Here is a 19,207-nt window from a genome sequence, read left to right on the forward strand (position 1 = left end):
TATGAATGCATCAATAACGTGTGTAACAATTATAAATCATTCATTAAATCTTCAATTCATTATAGGTCAAAATAACATCAAATTATTCCAGTAATCCTAAACAGAGAGTAGGCATAGAGTCCAAATGTGATTTTAATTAAATTCAAATACTAAGGAAATGTCTGTAAACTATTTTTTTGGCATTTAGCAATCTACATATTTGTTGTTATCCTAACTGACCTAAAGCAGAAAACTTGTAGTTTGATTTAATGTCAGAGATTGAGAAAAATAAAGGTTATGTGTCTTTTAATACAGTGTATGTACAGTGGGGAGAACAAGTATTTGATACACTGCAGATTTTGCAGGTTTGCCCACTTGCAAAGCATGTAGAAGTCTTTAATTATTATCATAGGTCCTCTTCAACTGTGAGTGACTGAATCTAAAACAAAAATCCAGAAAATCATATTGTGTGATTTTTAAGTCAATAATTTGCATTTCATTGCATGACATAAGTATTTGATCATTTAACAACCAGTAAGAATCCTTGCTCTCACAGGTCTGTTAGTTCTTCTTCAAGAAGCCCTCCTGTTCTCCACTCATTACCTGTATTAACTGCACCTGTTTGAACTTGTTATCTGTATAAAAGACACCTGTCCATCCACACACTCAATCAAACAAACTCCAACATCTCCACAATGACCAAGACCAGAGAGCTGTGGAAGGACATCAGGGATAAAATAGTAGACCTGCACAAGGCTGGGATGGGTTACAGGAAAATAGCAAGAGAAGGCAACAACTGTTGGTACAGTTATAAGAAAATGGAAGAAGTTCAAGTTGATGGTCAATCTCCCTTGGTCTGGGGCTCCATGCATCTCACCTTGTGTGGCATCAAGGATCATGATAAAGGTGAGGGATCAGCCCAGGACTACATGGCAGGACCTAGTCAATGATCTGAAGAGAGCTGGGACCAGAGTCTCAAAGAAGACCATTATTAACACACTACGCTGCCATGGATTAAAATCCTGCAGTGCATCAAGGTCCCCCTGCTCAAGCCAGCCATGTCCAGGCCCATCTGAAGTTTACCAATGATTATCTGGACGATCCAGAGGAGGAATGGGAGAAGGTCATGTGGTCTGATGAGACAAAAATAGAGCTTTTAGGTCTAAACTCCACTTGCTGTGTGAGAACAACCCCAAGAACACCATCCCTACCGTGAAGCATAGAAGTTGAAACATCATTTTTTGGGGATGCTTTTCTGCAAAGGAGACAGGATGACTGCACCGTATTGAGGGGAGGATGGATGAGACCATGTATCAGGAGATCTTAGCCAACAACCTCCTTCCTTCAGTAAGGTCACTGAAGATGGGTCATGGCTGGGTCTTCCAGCAGGACATCGACCCGAAGCACGCTAAGGAGTGGCTCCGTAAGAAGCAGCTCCAGGTCCTGCAGTGGCCTAGCCAGTCTCCAGACCTGAAACCAATCCAAAATCTTTGGAGGGAGCTGAAAGTCCATGTTGCCCAGCAACAGCCCTGAAACTTGAAAGATCTGGAGAAGATCTGTGTGGAGGATTGGTCCAAAACCCCTGCTGCAGTGTCTGCAAACCTCGTCAAGAACTACAGAAAATGTCTGATATCTGTAACTGCAAACAAAGGTTTCTGTACCAAATATTAAGTTAGGTTTTTCTGATGTATCAAATACTTATGTCATGCAAGATTCTGTCACTCACAGTTGAAGAGTACCTATGATAACAATTAAAGGCTTCTACATGCTTTGAAAGTGGGAAAACCTGCAAAATCAAATACTTGTTCTCCACACTGTAAATATCTGGGTTCCACTGTATTCTTTTAGATCTGCTGGTAATGTATCAATTATTCTGAGTTATAAATGTTCAGAGATAACAAATCACCATTAAGGAAATTATGTTCCAAAGTATTTTTACTTGAATAACTATAAAAAAACAAAATCTGTAGAGCACAAACAAGCTCACTGATGTAAAATTGTATTTGAGCTGCAAATAAGAATATTTAACATGAACAAACAGAGGAGTGCAAAAATTGAATAGGAAAAAGAACAAAACAAAGGTCTAGAGAACCTTATAAAAATCCTTTTCTGAAACGCTTCAGTAAATCCCAACAGAACAAACTGTCCCCACATGTTAACAGAAGAATGAGTTGCTACTCTGGAGGCTCCTCATCCAGCTTCATAATCCAGGCCCTGCAGCCACCGTCTTCGGTCGTCCTCTTGACAGGAGGTTTTTGTGTTGCTGGTACTTGATGTTGGCCAGCACCTTATTGTGTTGTTCCTCTGTCATCCAGCAAGGCTTTGATTTTTTAACAACATAGCGGTGGTCCCCGAACCATTGCACCAAATGGACATGCCGACCAGCCTTGACAGCAAGCTATACTGCTCAGAATCTGGGTACTGGAACTCCAGGAAGATGCTCCTTAGCATGAAGAGCTGAGACTTTGTCTTCACTCTGGCTTGAGTGCCCAGAGCTGCTCCATCTGCTGAGTGAGTCTCCTCCTGACTGGTCCCAGTAGTTGGACTGTTTGAGGAAAGAAGGTTGGTTTCAGCTTTATTAATCTCCTTTAGTTCCTCTACATCAGTGACCACATTATTTTGTTTTGCTACTTTAGCAGACAGAGGTTCCTCAAGATCAGCCAATGCTTCAATTTTCTCCTCAAAGCTGCTTTTCACAGCGAGAAGATTCCCGTGGGAAGTTTTTACTGAGCTGGAGATTGGTTTCATTTTTGCTCTTATTTTCTTGGTGAGAACCGCTCCTTCACATGTGCTGGAGGTTTCCTCCTCATCCTCAATTGTTTTCAGTTTTGCTCCTGATTTTTCTGCTTGATTGGTGATCCTCTCATCTTGTTTCATTCTTTTCTTTCCCCTCTTAGATCTAACCAATCTTCTTTTCTGCTCTAGTGGCGCGGAGGCTGCGTCTTCTTCCCCTTTTCTAAATGTTTCCTTTTTCATTGGTTGCTCCTGCTCCATATTAGAATTCAAAGATGGCACCACTTCTGCATTCTGTTTCTTTCCACCACACTCTTTATCGGCGTCCTTCTGATTCTTGTTCTTCACTTCTTCATCTTTTACGTTCCTGTCTTGGAACTCCTCATCTTCTTCGTTGTCTTCATGGTTGGATTTCAACTGGTTCCAGATCTCACTGATGTCCTTATAGTCCCAGCTAATGCCATAGTGGAGCCTCTGTGCCATAAACCAAACCTTTACCTGGTCCGGATGCAGGGAGCAGCGCTGCCCTAAGGCAGCAGTCTGTTTGTGGGTCAGATAGGGGAACCTGCCAAAGGCCTTGTCGAGCTCATCCACTACTTCATCCGGCAGCATGTTGACCTCATGTACATGTACCCGTAACACCCTATTATTCTCAAAGAGCAGGGGGAGACATATGCGGCCACTCCAGGGAGGCGTTCTGATACCTGGTGAAGTTTGGCTGCCTACAAGAGCATCGGGAGTCTTCTGTGTGGGTGTGATGTTCATTCTGTCAGTGAGCTGCCTCATCGTAGTCGCCTGGAAAATTAAGTCCTTTAAAAAGTAGATGAAAAGAGGCAATAAACATACAGAATATACACTAATTTAAATGTAGTATTTTGTGTATAAGCAGATAAAATCAATCTCACTTTAGCTATCTGAAGGACATTCATTGCACAGATTGGTTTTATGAGTGAGACCCACCTTTACACTGTTCACACAGTTGATTCTGTGCAATAAAATAAAAATAATAAAAGCTTTAGTAATGTCAGGCTGTACCCATGTGTACACCTATATTCACTGAATAAAAATATTATTGAAAAGTTTATTTATTTCAGTAACTCAGTTCACTAAGTGAAACATATTATGTAGACTAATTACACAGATTTCTCTTAATTATTGATTTTCCGCTTACAGGTAATGAACACATAACATTTTTGACATCAGACCAATAAAAAAAATGACACTTTTAATACAGAAAAGTGATTTTAATGAAAAGTATGTCAAATACCTGCTTAATGGTTGTTATTTTCAGAAGGTACTTTTAATCTGACAAATAAACCTCATCTGAACGCATGTTCTAATTTATTGAATATGGCTTTATTTAATTGTGGATAGACTAATGGATGGATGCAGCTTTTCCACAGTGGAGTAGGAAATAAAGTTCCAGGCTTGGAAATAAAATCAGGTTTGAGACTTCCAGACTACAAGGAAACCTGTATAACGATGTGGAAAATGTTTCCTTACAGTTTAACCATTTAGCAAAATAAAGGTCGAATTAATCACAAACTGATAGTTTAATATGCAGACACACTGGAGAAGTTTTACAAAGATGAATGTATAAAACATGGTAATTCAAAAAGTTTTATGTGTGGTAGATAATTCAGAATCTAGAGGGGTATTACTGCTTATTGATGTTTAAGAAGTCGAACGGAGTCTGGCTGAAGCAAAATGAAGATGTGACAATACAGATAAAATGGCAGAAAAATGATCATAAATAGTCGTTTACTTCACTAAATTACCTAAAACAACCACAGAATCCCCTTCAGCTAATAAGATATTGTTAATTATTGATAACTAATTACTAGATAAATTCCGCGACTTTCAGCTAATCTGTTAGCTTAACGTAGTTTAAACATCATTTTAGCTAGCTGAAGTCTAATTAGCTTTAATGAGTAACGGTTCTCCAGCATTATCTGTTCATTGTTACAGATCCACTTACAAAGACACATCAGGTTTATCTTAACTAAGTTGTTTCAGTTCGGTGTTCTGCCTTCAACCGAGTAAAAATGAAATGTGAAAGTAGGACCTTTTTCTCCTGCTAATCTTTTGGAACATAGATTCATGCAGATGAACAACAAATTGGATATTTTAGGAAAATAAATTTGATCTGAGGAATATGAAAAAAAAATAATAAAAAAAATACCTTTAAAGCAATTCTCTACAATCAAACAATAATACCACACTTATAATAATAAGTTATGAAATTACCCCGTTGTTATCTCTGTAGAGTTTGCATTGTAGAGCAACCATTTCCTGCTGAAGTAATTTAAGCTCCTCAAACATGGCCTTCATGGAAGCATTGCAAGAAAAACAAGTTATTGTTAAAAGAAATGTATAAGAAGTCCTGTTTGCAGCTTGCTATAGGCCATGTAGTGACCACAGCAAACATGTAGAAGAACGTCCTCTGATCATGAGACCAAAATTAAACTCTCTGGTCAGCATGCAAAAGACTGGTGGAAAACTAACACTGCACATCACCCAGAACATGCCATCACAGTTGTGAAACATGGTGTTGGCAGCATCATGCTTTGGGGATTGTTTTCATAGCAAAGAAGAGGAAAGCAGGTGATAACAGAGGGGAAGATGAATAGAGCTAGATACAGGTTCTTGAAGAAAACCTATTAGAGGGTGCAAAAGATTTGAGACTGGGACACAAGTTCATCTTCACACAGGACAATAGATCTAATCTGTTAACCAGAATGCATTGCTTCAGAAAAAAAGGCCCATTCTGGTGTTTGAGTGGCCCAGTCAAAGTTTGTACTTAAACTGAGAATTTTGCACTCTTTGAACTACTATGCAAGGAAGTAATTACAAACAAAGTCAGTTGTAGAAATACACCTCAAGAAACTCAACAGCTATAAATACTTGAAGGGTTGATTTACAAAGTACAGACATATGGTAGTAGCTTACAAATGTACACCACACATTTTACTTGCCAAAAAAGATTGTTAATTGGAAAGGGAATTAAAAGCATGCATCGTTTTCATTTCCCTTCACAATATTCACTACCTTGTGTTGGACTGTCATATAAAATCCCAATCCAATATAAAGAGTTTGGTGGTTGTAATGTGATACATGACAAAAATCAAAGGTTATAAATACTTTTGCAAGGCACTGTATTAGTCCTCTAGAAAGGTAAAGAATACATCTTCTTAAAATGGTTTCAGTCAAAATTGACCATACACTGATTTAGTTTCAACTAAATATAAATTTTTGCAGTATTTTGTCAAAGCGTTCGTCATTGATAAGAACAATGAGGATCATATGAAGCTGCTGTTCTCTTCAACTGTCGTAATGCTATAAAGTTTTCAAACCGTCAGGATGGGCGTGTTATTTGCCACGAAATAAAAGGGCCCAGCCTTTGATCTAAAGCTGTCACAGCAAGGAAATAGAGACACATTATTTAATTCAAGAACACTTGCTTCAGGATCTTCAAAATGAAACGAGGAGAAAAATGCAAGAACAGTTCTTTTGAGGATCTTTCTGTCAACATGTCTACTGACGTTCAGAAGGATTCAGGCAGCATTCTTTGCAACATGTGTACAGAGGAGCCATAGGGAACCATTTGGGAACTCAAACCTAGAAAGAAATGTTCCCTATGCAGTTTTTGGACACACCAAGCCTTCAAGACTAGCAACATGTATCTGTCAATATTGTGATTCAAGTTAATAATATACAAACAGCCACACAAACATGGGTACACTGCCAGTATTTTTTATGAACAGATGGATGTGGATTGTACCAAGTGTTTTTTAGGTATTTGTACGGTTTTGAAATATTTTGTTAGTCGACTAATTCACACACAGACTTAAACATAATTCCCTGTTAAATGTAGTCTGTTTGAGTTTAGTTAATAACAAAGACAAATTTGAAAGTTGTTCTGGTTTATTAATTTCTTGCAAAATTCCTAATTTTGAAGCATATCTTATAGTGTGACCTCTGTTTTTGCTTTCTTGGTCTACTTTTACAGCTCTCCCCGGCCTGTGTTATAACCAAACCCATTATTAAGGTAGGTTGTAGCAAAGGATCATCATGTATTCTGCAATAATAATAGGCTACATTTGTATAAGACATCTCCTAAAACTATATCACAAAAAAAAATAAAGCTTTCCTCTACCGTGGTTTTAATTAAATACATATTTCCTTGTAAGGTAAAATTATTTCGAAAAGACAACTTGCATTTTAGATTTTAGATTTGTCTGTAAATTATAAATGGACTTTGTCAACCTGTGTTTTAATATAACACTCCAGTGACTGTAAAACTCTTGTGAGAAACGAAACCTAGCAGGAAAATAGAATCATTCAGCAAACACAAAATGCTTATCTCCACCCATTCAGTATCATAGTGGGCGTACCTTTAAAACACTAACTGCTGTGTTGCTGAGGCAGACTAACCAGAAACAGATCTAAGACTTGAAAACAGCAAACAAATGTCTCCTAACGGCAGATAGATAATAGTTGCAGTATTTTATAGTTGCAGTACTTTGTAGTTGCAGTATTTTGTGGAATCGTTTTTTGTTTCGACAACGAGGATCATATAAAACTATTGTTTACTTGAACTATCGTAAAGCTATAAAGTTTTCGAACCGTTTGGATGGGCGGGTAATTTGTCAGGAAATAAAAGGGCTGGCACGTAGAGCTCAAGCTGTCACAGCACTTTTGAGGAATCAGAGACACGTTAACTAATTCAAGAACTCTTACATCAGGATTTTTAAAATTAAACAAGGACACAAATAAAAGAGCAGTTCTTTTGAGGATCTTTCTGTGTTTGACAACATGTCTACCGACGTTCAGAAGGATTCAGGCAGCATTCTGTGCGACATGTGTACAGAGGAGGACAGGAAACCAGCACGGAAGACCTGCATGAAATGTGAGATCTCCATGTGCGTCCAGCACCTGCAGGCCCACCTGACCACACCTGTGTTACTGCAGACCCATCCTCTCACTGAGCCCATGGCTATAGATGGAAACACTAAATGTCCACTGCATGGGAAGCTCCTGGAGTACTACTGTCTGGATGATAAGACATGTGTTTGCGTTTCCTGTGCCATTGAAGACCAGCACCGCCTACACAACATGAAGACCTTCTCCACGGCCCACAAAGAGCTCCTGGAGAAGCTGAAAGCTGAGCAGGAGGCATTAAAGGTGAAAACTGAGGATGACAACATGAGTCTGGAGAAGTGGGAGAAGAGTGAACGAGAGAAGCTGGCTCGCTGCAGCGTGCGCCTCACTGAGGCTGTGACTAATCTGCGGGACATTTCTCTGACCAGTGTCCAAAGTTCAGTTTCTGCTCGAATGGTGTCCATCAGAACCAGCAGGAGCAGCATGCAGGCAGCGCAGAACGAGAAGGACACCTTTAGATTCCTACAGATGTACTCGCAAGTGAACCAGGATGTGGAGAAAGCCAAGGCTGTGGATCTGAGGAAAGGCTTGGAGCCTGGCAGCCATCGGGACAAACTGGTTCTGGAGATAAGACAGAACGGAGAGAAGATGGTGGACAAAGCGTCCAACTTTTTAGAATCATTGTTGACCCTGGTTGATCCTGAAAGCCACCAGGATCTTGATGCTTCTTCAGACCTGATCTTTGAACACCAGACTTCCAATTGGAGCATGTCCCTGTCCAAAGACAGAAGGACGGTTTTCTACAACAGCTGGCTGGGTGAATGTTCTGCCACTCTTCTAATCCATAGCACTCGATCAGTTCCCATCTATCAGAGGTGGATGCTCAGTCTTACCGATGCAGCTGATTGGATGATTGGTTTGTGTGATAAACAGTCTGCAAAGAACCCAATGAATGGACCGGTCTATGGACTGAGTTGTGAAGATAACCGCCTGAGTTATGTTACAACTAAGCATCATGGGGGTCCTGATGCTTCATTCAGTTCATCCCCCTTTGGGACACAGACAACTATTAACACCACAACAGGGGAGCGACTTACAGTTTGCTCCACATTACTCACCTCTGAGAACAAGAATGGAGATGAGGCGGATCAGCGACCTGAAATGGTGGAAGTGTTTAGGAATTTTGTGGCCTCCAGGCTCTCATTTTTCAGCCGAAATGGACAGTACCAGAAAGAAGAAATAATCACGATTGAGACCACTCTCAACAACTGGGAGCTGGTCCCTTTTGTTCGGCTGGGGAAGGAAAATGCCCAAAACACCTCCCAGCAGCAATGGAAATGTTCTTGTGGACATTATTCCAGGTCTTACCAGACAAGTTGCCCCAGGTGTGGACAAACGTTTAGTGGCTCGTTCATCACAGAAGTTGTTTGTGAACTTTGTTAAATGTTTGTAACATATTGATCATGGCTTTTATTACTAATCAGTGAGCATTAATGCAACTTGTGATTGATGGTTAATAAATGAGTTATAAAACAATCACAAGTTTATGAAATCTTTGAATGTTTATAACCTTTTCACTGTAGTTAATTATCATCAGGTTGATACATCAACATTGATTTGCTTTGTATGCAGCCACGTTAAATGCAAATATTTCCTTATTCTATCAATTCAATCTGTCTCCATCTAGTGGTAGCAAACACATGTAAACAATGTAGACACAATGTAACACCTTTAAAAAATAATAAAGCCAGAGAAACGCTGAGACATGAATGTTTTATTGACTCTCTGTGAACGTAATACCAAGCAGTTTTATTTAAGATCTTGGCAATGAATTCAAAACACTGTACTTATGTGTAACACAGAAAAAGACGAGAACAGAATGATCTGTTGCCATAAAGCCTATAATAAATCACACATTTCCTAGAATAAGTGCTTTAAGAAAAGAAAGCAAGAATGCTGGTACCAATCAGGAGCTGAACTGGAAATATATTTATGTTGACTGATACCCCTGCTCTTAATTTAACACTTAATTAATATATACTATTAATGATCCAATAACACTACAATCAGCATACAATTGCAATTTTAAAGTGCAAAACATGGGTTTTGGAATGACAGATCTTCTAAAAAATAGGCTATTTTCTAATTTCCTAGTAAATTTGCATATATTATAAAACTTTTAAATAATTTAAGACATTTTCTTTAAAAGTTGGAGACAAAGGCTTGCAGCAGAATTTCGGTACAGTGAACAGAACAATGTCAGGCTTACTGTTCATTAACTGACCAGAAGTTGCATAAATAAAATAAACTACAAATGTCTTTGCTTTGGAATGATAAGCTGAGGAATCAAAGCTCTAGTTTTTAAATGACGTTCTCAGTCTAAAGACGGGAGATATATGTGGAATCTGAATAAAAACCGGGATAAAAAGGGCAGTATTTTACATGTACTCTCTTATCAGCTCAGTTGTGTTTCTAGATGAACACAAAAGGAATCTGGATGTCAGGCAGTACATCAGAATCAAAGACGTAGACGTTCAGCAGTTGCCGAAGACAGTGTTGAGCTGCTGGGTGACTCGGATGAAGGTCGTCCTGCGGCTCAGCTCCTTCAACTTGCCTGCTCCAACGTAGGTGCAGGTGGAGCGAACCCCTCCCAGGACGTCTCGTATCGTTTCATCCACCGGACCTTTGTAGGAGACTTCCACCGTCTTCCCCTCTGACGCTCTGCAGGCGCAAGAAGACAAAGCACAGATCTGTTGTGTTAAAGAACTATCAGACTCTAAAATAAAGCCCCTGTTGGTACGCCAGAATCTCACCTGTAATCAGCTACGCCTCCTGCGTGCTTCTTCATTGCCGTGTCGGAGCTCATCCCATAAAACAGTTTGTATTTCTTGCCGTTTTTTTCGATGGTCTCCCCGCCGCTCTCGGAGTGGCCCGCCAGCATCCCCCCCAGCATCACAAAGTCTGCTCCGGCGCCTGCAAAGACCCGCAGGAAGCAGTTACAGCCCTGATTTTAAGCGGATGGGAGTCTAAAAGCAGCTGAACACAATAACAATGGTACTCAGAGTCAAGTTGATGTATGTTTATCAGTCTCTAATGGGCGAAAGTAATGTTGGACAAATGGCAGTGCTGCAACACAGTAATTTAAAAAACTCAAACTGGCTTTTCCTTCAGCTCTTTTAAACTATTATTTTATACTTCAGCTATTGGTATCATTTAATTTTTGCATTTTTCATCATTTTTGAATTCACTAACTTACTACATTCAATTCAAACAAAGAAACTTACCAAAAGCCTTTGAGACATCTCCTGGGCAGGTACATCCCCCATCCTGCAAGATAGAACGGAGACAACATGCATCATCATGTTAGGAGGTTTTATCATCACTAAATAAGAACAGGGAGGGGGAAAGATAACGCAGGACTGCAAAACCAGAAGATTTAAAATGCTCTGATATGAAAGGATACATAGATGTTTAGTTACACTCATCATGGGGATGAAAATTGTGTTAATTTTGGCCTTTAGGAAGGAAAATATAGAGTTTTAGTTTGAGTTTTAAGAGCAGATCTGGACCATCCTTTACCCTCCTGTCTGGTCTGCTGATGGGAAAAAAAAAACCTGCTTTACATTTCATTCATCAAGTGTCAGTCAGTTTATTTTCAGCTGGAGAGCCATTTCTTGGATTTTTCTTGCAACCCAGCTAAAGTACACAACCAGTGAAAGAAAATAAAAACTTGGCTGTGTAATCTCACACAGCCAATAAGTACAGATGGCATTTCCTCATGAAATCAATGCAGCACACCAGCTAAACTTAAGATGTAACTTTTCAGGTAAAAAAAAAGGCATTAGGAGGATAAAAATGTAAAGTAAAACTTTGTTGGAGCACCTTTTGGTTCAGTTTCAGCAATCAGGCTTTGTTGGTGTCATTGTCTGTGTACCACATGGATCCCTGGTAATATTTACTTGCTCTACCTTGCAAAAGTTCTCCCAATCTACCAAATTGTGAGGACATCTCTCGCCCACTGCTCTACACTCTACACGTGTATAAAACGTCTCTTGACTGGCGCCTTTAAACAATGAGATCAGCAGATCTTATATAACCTCTCTGCAAACTATGGCTTCAGCTAAGGGATTGATACATAAATAAATAAGATTCTACCAGGACAGCTGAACTTTATTGAATGGTTTTCAGATTATTACTAATTGATGGTAGATCTTGGTTTGAACTCAAGAACAATGAATGCTGATTTAAAAGGTTCTTCAAAGTATTAGCTTAAGGGTGTGCGCACTTTTGGAACCAGATTATTCCAACATGTTTGTTTGTTTTTCAGTTAAATTGTACAGGATAAGTCAGATTAAAAGTGGAAAAAAGTTTTAAAATAATTTATCATAGGCTCATTTTTTACAAAACAAAACCCCAGCATTTTAACAGATGTGTGGACACGTTTTAGAGCCAGTGTACGTTATTCAACTAATAGAGAACTAATAGAGTTAATCCAGTGTGTCAAGAAATTCAAATATGATGACTGCATTGTTACGGGAGACTCACGGATATAATGTGGCCGCCCAGGCCGTGGGCTGCATCTGCACATTCGATCACAGCGCTGAGCTGCGGGTAGCCGACCCCGGTCTTCTTACGGGTGGTACACACAGAGCCTGGTGAGGAAGACACAGAGTCTGAAACGTCTGCAGGCAAACAGGAAACAGCAGCCACTGGACTGCCTCTGCCTTCTCATATCATGAACCATCCAGGGTCACAAAGGCCTTTCAGGACGTGTTCAGCAAAGCAGTTATTTCTACCTGGGGTTTTAAGTGACAGCTTTAAATCAGTTGCAGTTGATCCAATGATGGTTTCTTTTAAATGTAGATGTTATATTAATGTCATAGCAGAGACAAGGTGTGAAACAAACAGACTTTAACACTGTGGAAATGTTTCATTCAGGGTGCTTGGAAACAGTGAAAAATCTGATTGACGTCATCACCTGGTCCGATGCCTACTTTGATGATGTCCGCTCCAGCAAGAATCAGTTCTTCTACCATTTCTCCAGTTACCACATTTCCTGCCTGAGCAGCAAATGAAGCAAAATAAAAGAAAAGCTTTTAGGGCTTGTTCTCTACCAAAACACATCACTTTAAGAGTCCCAGACCGTTACTGACTATTATGGTGTGCGAAGGAAACTTCTGCCGGACGTCTTTGACGAAGTGAACAAAGTGTTCAGAGTAGCCATTTGCCACGTCTACACAAATATACTTCAGCTGCGGCACCGCCTCCACGATGGCCGAGATCTTCTCAAAGTCGCCGTCTCCGGTCCCCGTGCTGACGGCAACGCTCTGGGAACAAAACAAACAGAAGAGAGCATCAAATATGAAACCTTAGGGGAAAAAATTACATATTTAGGATGTGACGTCAGTTACTGGTGAAGAACCTGAATACCTCCAGGCACTCAGGGTGCTTTGAAGCAAACTCTGACCAGTCATCAACAGAGTAATGTTTGTGGATTGCAGTGAAAAGGGTGAACTAGGAGATAAGAGAAAGTAAAAAAAAAAAAAAAAAACAGAGATAAAGATGAAAATGAAGCCCATAAAGATAAATCCAACATTTTGTATGTGTCCATTTATCCAGAGGGAAATAGAGCCCATGCTTAGATATAACTGCTTTTACAGGAACCACATGTGGGCCAGTCATCCCAGAAGCTTATTCCTTTTAGCTATTAATCAAAATGGGAAGGACAGGAGAACATTCTGTATCATTAAAGCAATTGCGTGTTGAACTCCATAAGGTGTGCCCTCATTTATCAGCCTGATCATAGTTATCTCTCCACTGCTTCAACAAATTTCTCTCCACCAATTGACTTGACTAATACAAAGCAGTGAGGAAACCGCATAAGATGTGGCATTAAAATATTTAACATTTCAATCAACCTGGTGAAGAGCCAGGGCCATCTCGAAGGTCCCCACGGTGTCCATGTTGGCAGCGATGATGGGAATCCCTCTATAGCTGCCCTTGGAGTTCCTGAAAGTGAAGCGCCTTATCAGGTCCACCTGGAGTAGAGAGCAAAGAGTTTCGGTACGGAGAAGCTTTATTCTACTAACAAATGATGATGGGGAAAGAATTACTAAAGATTTTAGTTGTGACTGCAAAAGAAAATATAACAGCACAAAACAGTCCAATCTGTTTTATTATTTTATTAGACATCGATAAAATAAATAAGATGTTCCGTTTTTTAATGATCAAATAAAATTTTCAATGAAACTTTGACATAATCAGTACAATAATAACTGCTGTTTTGCCCTCTGTTCTGGGTCATCTGGACTGGCACCGCCATCTTTAGGGCATGACAGCAAAGCGCTTATACAAACTGTGACCCTGCCTTGAGACCAAGAAGTCACCAACACAGCAAGTTTAGGTTGTAAAACAATATTCCAAGCTCTGAACGTCTCACTGAGACACGGGCATCCACCTAAACTAAGACGTGGGGAAAGGAAAGAGATGATCAGAAAAGCAGCCAAAAGTAACTCTGAAGGAGCTGCTGAGATCGCTACCTCAGGTGACAGGAAAACTGTTAGCAATGCACTCCACATCTGAATTCCCCGTGTGCAGTTCGCCACAAACCCTGTGCACCAGGGGACACGTGGAAGAGGTGGATTGGTCCAATGAGACTAGTTTTGGACTTGTACAGACAAAACTGTATCTGTGGCGGTAAAATTAAAGTGCACGCCACTCTGCAGACACTTTGCCCATGACAACTATTAGTCACACACTCTACAAATGTAGCCTCCAGAGATTTGGCAAGAAGAAAGCTATCGTTAAAAAATAGCTTAAATAATTCCTGCTTGTCACCAAACGGGGCATGAGAACTTGTTAACTTTTTGGCTTACGTGCAAAACTCTATATGGAGTGGAAAACGAACACTGCACATCACTATGAATACATCATAAAAACATGGTGGTGGCACTGTCATGCTGTGGGGAAGTTTTCCTTTTACGGGGACTGACAAGCTGGTCAAAGTCGATACGTTTTATTTAGGGGTATCAGAGTACCTGGAATACAAAAGCATGCAACACTTTTCTTGTTTTAATCTGCAAAAACTTTTAAACCTATGGTCTCTCTCATAAAATTGAGAAAGGAAGATGGCGGTGGATGCTGAAACAATCCACAGCTGGACTGACCCACCTCACTCCTGGACTTGAGCGTGCTCCGTTTGGGCCGGAGGAGCACATCCTTGAAGTCCAGCTTGATGTCATTCTCGATGCGAGGCATTGTGGAAACAGGATGTGAAATAAAAAAAATTGGTCCTTTCGGTAAAGTCTGGAAAAAGAGACAGAGATCAGGTTTCAAGATGGAGCCGTGTTCCTACCCACTTTCTCCTACATTTAAACTGTACATATTCACACAGACATTAGGTCGTCAACTGCCTCTATTTATTGAAGTAGAAGTTTTAAAGAGACCAAAATATTACGAAACGATATAAAATACAAGCGGCACATGCATTTCTTCGTTTTAAAAAAGCGAGTTTTGTAACTATTTCGTTGGAGAAACATGTATCTACAGCATGCTAGCTGTTCCCACATGTCAGATCGTGCAAAATTCAAGGTTACATGAATGTACACCCATACACCTCCTTCTACGTCATTACGACATAAAACAGTCACATACGCTCAGGTTGGATGCTGCACAACGAAATGCGACACATTTAGGAAAACATTTACCGTTAGAAAACTATTATGGTTATAAAATGCGCCGCACCGCTTCCCTTTACTTCCTCTCGCCACTTGTAAGCGCGGAAGGTTTTACAGCGACGGACCCCGGCTGTACTGCCGCGCTGTAGTTCTTAGAACGGTCATCAAGAAGGCTACAGCCGGGTAAGAACTACAAACGCCAGAATCGCTTTACGCCAAGCTGCACTGATATCGTTAACACTTTTGGAAGCCGTTTCATAGCGTATGTTGTTTTTCCTGTCTTTTGGTGGGTATTTGTGTGAATGTTAGCGAGATACAGACAGGTTCGTAGCTGTTATGATTTATTTGATCAAAAACAAATAAGAGAAATAATAAGCTAAACGGAACAGTCTTGGTTTCCTAAGCAGTGGCGGAGGGTTTAAAAAGAAACACAGGAAGCAAGAAAGCAATTACTTCTCCGACATAGAAGCTGAAAGATAATTTTATTTAAATTCGCAGCAGGTTATACAACAGATCCAGTTAGAGTACTGTTTGTCGTATTGTTACATCTGTGTATATTTATAAAAAAAATAGCCCAGTAAAGATGTTGATTAAAGTGAAGGTAAGTTACATGAAGCAATGATTAGTATGAGTGATTGTTATGATCTGCTTATCTCTAACTCTCTAAAGTGTTTTTTTATCACAGACTCTCACTGGCAAGGAGATAGAGATTGACATAGAGCCTACAGATAAGGTATATGGTGGCATTTTACATCCTCAATGGTGCTTTTAACAAACCAGAAACGTGTTTTCGAGCACTCAGCTCTGTTTGATTGCAGTATGTTTTCAATCCAGGTGGAGCGGATTAAAGAAAGAGTGGAAGAGAAAGAGGGCATCCCTCCTCAGCAACAGAGGTTGATCTACAGTGGGAAACAGATGTAAGATCCATGAATATTTTTTTAAATGAACAGAGATGTTGGGGCCTAAAAGGTCATTTCAAACTAATGCTGGAGATTATAAGATGGTAAAATACCATCTTTTGCCCATTTAGCTCAAACCCTGGAGAAAGAATGAGTTGGTTTGGCAGCTCATTATTGTGGGTGAACAAGTAGGATGAATGTTTGGAGAAAGTGGTTATTGTAAAACAACACATTTTCACACATTGTGCAGTTCCAGGTTGCCCTTTCCCCTGAATATCCCATTTGTTCCAGTATTCGGGGTTAAAACATGTTTTCCACAGAGAGAGCAGCGTGTTAGGAGAAATTTGCCCTTTTTTAACTATTAACGTTCACAAATCTAACCCACTTTTTCCTGCATAGAAGATTTTGGTAGAGGAAAGTAAGAGTAAGCTAACAGTAAGAGCAAGAGTGCTCACTTCATCCTTTTCTTTGTTGCAAATGAGAGGCAACACGTACAGTACATGGTAGCACATTACACTTTTAGAGAGGCTGTCGGTGTGTTAGGAAAGTGTGTTTTTAAAGAAACAGTAGTGAATTTTATTTGTTTCTACTTTCAAGATTTGGGGCTTAAATGAAAGTATGATGAAATACATCCTTTAAATGTGCTTCTGATGCAAACAGTGAAGCTTGGAGGATTTAAAAAAATACATTTTAGGGCATTTTCCCCCTAAAAAAGAGCTTATGTTGGTGTTATGTGCATCTTCCCCATTTATGTAAGAAACTCTGAATATGATCATAAAAACACAATCATCAGTGTGAGGGTAGATTTTGGAGGCAAGGAAAGGACAGTATCTAGGTGTTTTGCTCTTTAAATAAATAAGCAAATACATTAAACAAAGTTGGCCATACACCTCCACAGAAGCAGGACATACTCATTCGAAATGTTTACTGACACTGTTTTTAATGAATGTTTCTGCTGTCTAATTCCTGCTATCTTTTTCTCTTGTCTTGTTCAGGAACGATGAGAAAACGGCTGCAGACTACAAGATCCAGGGCGGCTCTGTTCTTCACCTGGTACTCGCCCTGAGAGGAGGACGGCTGCTATGCTTCACGTTTTAGCCTCTGCTAAACAACGAGCCCAGATTGCTATGATGCCTTCAAAAATCACAGTGTTATTTGAAGCGGTTGCATAATCACCTGGTGACACTTGAAGGCATCACAGAGTCATTGACTGAGTTGAATCAGTTTCTGCTTTTGTTCTCCGTCTCCTTACAGCCTTTAGTGTGTTTTTGCCAAAGCTTTGCGTGCAGATAATAAATTCCCTCAAGCTTCGGATTAACACTTGGCCAAATGGCTGTTAAGGAAAATTATTTAATAGTTTTTCTGTCACTGTGCAAGTAATGTTTGTTCTCAAAGGCATGCTGTAGCAGAGTGTGTTTGACAAAACTGTAATCCAAAGCTCTTTTAGGGATGTCCATCCGTTCAGAGTTTGGTTGTGCCAAACCAGCACACAGTTTGATTGAACCCAACAGATTGCTCTTATGAAGCACTGATGTAGCCGAGTAGACGTAAGAAGAACCGATTACGCTTGTGTTCAGTGTCCTTGAAAACTCATCACTTTGTTTAGTTAAATAAAACTAATTCTGTAAATGCTTTGCGTTTACTGTCCTTTGTTTAAGATTAGAGGTGCACAGAGAAAGCCACTGATGACCAGAATTTCACAGGTTCAGCAAGCAGGGTGGGCAGCAACACTCATTGGTGTGGTTGCTGCTGCTGAGAGAATAAAACTCCAAGTTGGCTATTTTCTGGATCAGTGAGGTCAAGTCAGAGGAAGCACAGGGCTGTAAGAAGCTGTTCAAAAGGTAAACATTTTCTATGTCATGTAGAGACTACTCTGCCAAAAGTATTGGGTCAGTTGGCTTCACACGTGCAAACGTGAATGACATCCAGTTCTTAATCAGTAGGGTTAAATATGATGTCAGCTGACCCTTTGCAGTTATAACAGCTTCAGTCCTTCTGAGAGGGTTTTCCACAAGTGTGTTTATAGGGAGTTTGGACCATTCATCCAGAAGTGCATCTTTGAGGTTGGACACTGATGTTGGGTGAGAAGGCCCAGATAGTGGTATCTGCTGAAACTTGTTCCAGAGGTCGTTATTCTGTGTAGGCCAGTCAAGTTCTTCCACAACAAATTTACCCATCCACATCTTGGACTTTTCTGTGTTCACTGGTCTGCAGTAATGTTGGAACAAGGAGAGGTCATTCTCAAACTTCCCACAAAGTTGAGAGCATGAAATTATCCAAAAGGCCTTGGTATGCTGCAGCATTCAGAGTTCTTTCGCTGGTACCAAGGAAATGAGGGCAGCTACTGAAAGACAGTGACACACTACAATCTCCCGTGCATTAGACTTAACTTTGCAAGCAATGTTCTCCTGATAACTACCAAACCCAGACTCATCCATAGAATTACCAGACAGAGAGGCATGATTCATTACTGCAGAGAACACGTCTCTGTCCTCAAGTCCAGGGGCAGAGTGCTTTACAACACCTCATCCCACACTTTGCGATGTAAGGCAGCTGCTCAGCAATGGAAACCCATTTTATGAAGTTCTCTACAAACTGTTCTTGATCTAATTTGGAGGCCACATGAAGATCTGTAGCTACTGACTGCAGAATGTTGGAGATCTTTACCCACTATGACCCTCAGCCTCTGGGTTGCTATCACTCTCATTGCTCCCCATTTTGCTATAACCACTAATAGACTGTGGAAAATGTAGTAGTGAGGAAATTTCATCACTGGTACTGTGATACTGGTGGCCTGTATTACAGTACCATGCTAGAATTCATTGAACTAAAAGCGACCCATTCCAAAATGCTTCTTGCAATTTAAAGTGTGTTAGGGGCTCATTCAGGCTGTCAGAGAGACCAAGACTTTCAGCAGATAACAGAAAGGCTGAAAGGAATACAGCAAAGTTCCTCTGTTTGTTCCTTTTGAAGCGTTAGCCTCTGTTATAAAACATGCTAAATAAGGAAATGATAGCAAATTTCAGAGTTAAGTTAATG

The 19,207-nt window shown here is 40.1% G+C and overlaps 4 protein-coding genes across 6 annotated transcripts; 2 read left to right on the forward strand and 2 right to left on the reverse strand.

Annotated features, from left to right (window-relative positions):
* Positions 1 to 1,939: 1,939 nt before the first annotated feature.
* On the reverse strand, positions 1,940 to 5,173 carry homezb (homeobox and leucine zipper encoding b). Its single transcript, XM_047386807.1, is given in 3 exon segments — positions 1,940 to 2,352; positions 2,355 to 3,522; positions 4,960 to 5,173. Coding segments are annotated over 3 exon segments (1,425 nt in total). The 5' UTR covers positions 5,044 to 5,173; the 3' UTR covers positions 1,940 to 2,179.
* Positions 5,174 to 7,120: 1,947 nt separating this feature from the next.
* Positions 7,121 to 9,355, forward strand: si:dkey-183c6.9 (tripartite motif-containing protein 5). Its single transcript, XM_047386074.1, has 2 exons — positions 7,121 to 7,529; positions 7,583 to 9,355. Exon 2 carries the CDS (start codon positions 7,615 to 7,617, stop codon positions 9,034 to 9,036), a length of 1,422 nt encoding a protein of 473 aa, XP_047242030.1. The 5' UTR covers positions 7,121 to 7,529; positions 7,583 to 7,614; the 3' UTR covers positions 9,037 to 9,355.
* gmpr2 (guanosine monophosphate reductase 2) lies at positions 9,348 to 15,456 on the reverse strand. 3 transcript variants are annotated; one of them, XM_047386075.1, is made up of 10 exons: positions 15,300 to 15,456; positions 14,764 to 14,898; positions 13,512 to 13,631; positions 13,024 to 13,107; positions 12,747 to 12,920; positions 12,572 to 12,653; positions 12,139 to 12,245; positions 10,878 to 10,920; positions 10,407 to 10,566; positions 9,348 to 10,314 (listed from the first exon to the last, which is right to left on the reverse strand). In XM_047386075.1, the coding sequence occupies exons 2-10, from the start codon at positions 14,848 to 14,850 to the stop codon at positions 10,128 to 10,130; spliced, it is 1,044 nt and encodes a 347-aa protein (XP_047242031.1). In that variant the 5' UTR covers positions 14,851 to 14,898; positions 15,300 to 15,456; the 3' UTR covers positions 9,348 to 10,127. The 3 variants fall into 3 exon arrangements, with proteins under 3 accessions (XP_047242031.1, XP_047242032.1, XP_047242033.1); XM_047386076.1 differs by having other exon boundaries at positions 15,247 to 15,319; XM_047386077.1 differs by lacking the exon at positions 13,024 to 13,107.
* A 217-nt stretch (positions 15,457 to 15,673) lies between these two features.
* Positions 15,674 to 17,800, forward strand: nedd8 (NEDD8 ubiquitin like modifier). The gene is made up of 4 exons (XM_047386079.1): positions 15,674 to 15,870; positions 15,955 to 16,002; positions 16,104 to 16,186; positions 17,164 to 17,800. The coding sequence occupies exons 1-4, from the start codon at positions 15,853 to 15,855 to the stop codon at positions 17,264 to 17,266; spliced, it is 252 nt and encodes an 83-aa protein (XP_047242035.1). The 5' UTR covers positions 15,674 to 15,852; the 3' UTR covers positions 17,267 to 17,800.
* The last annotated feature ends 1,407 nt before the right edge of the window (positions 17,801 to 19,207 follow it).

This window comes from Girardinichthys multiradiatus, chromosome 14 (assembly GCF_021462225.1).
Source record: "Girardinichthys multiradiatus isolate DD_20200921_A chromosome 14, DD_fGirMul_XY1, whole genome shotgun sequence".
Taxonomy (NCBI): Eukaryota; Metazoa; Chordata; class Actinopteri; order Cyprinodontiformes; family Goodeidae; genus Girardinichthys; species Girardinichthys multiradiatus.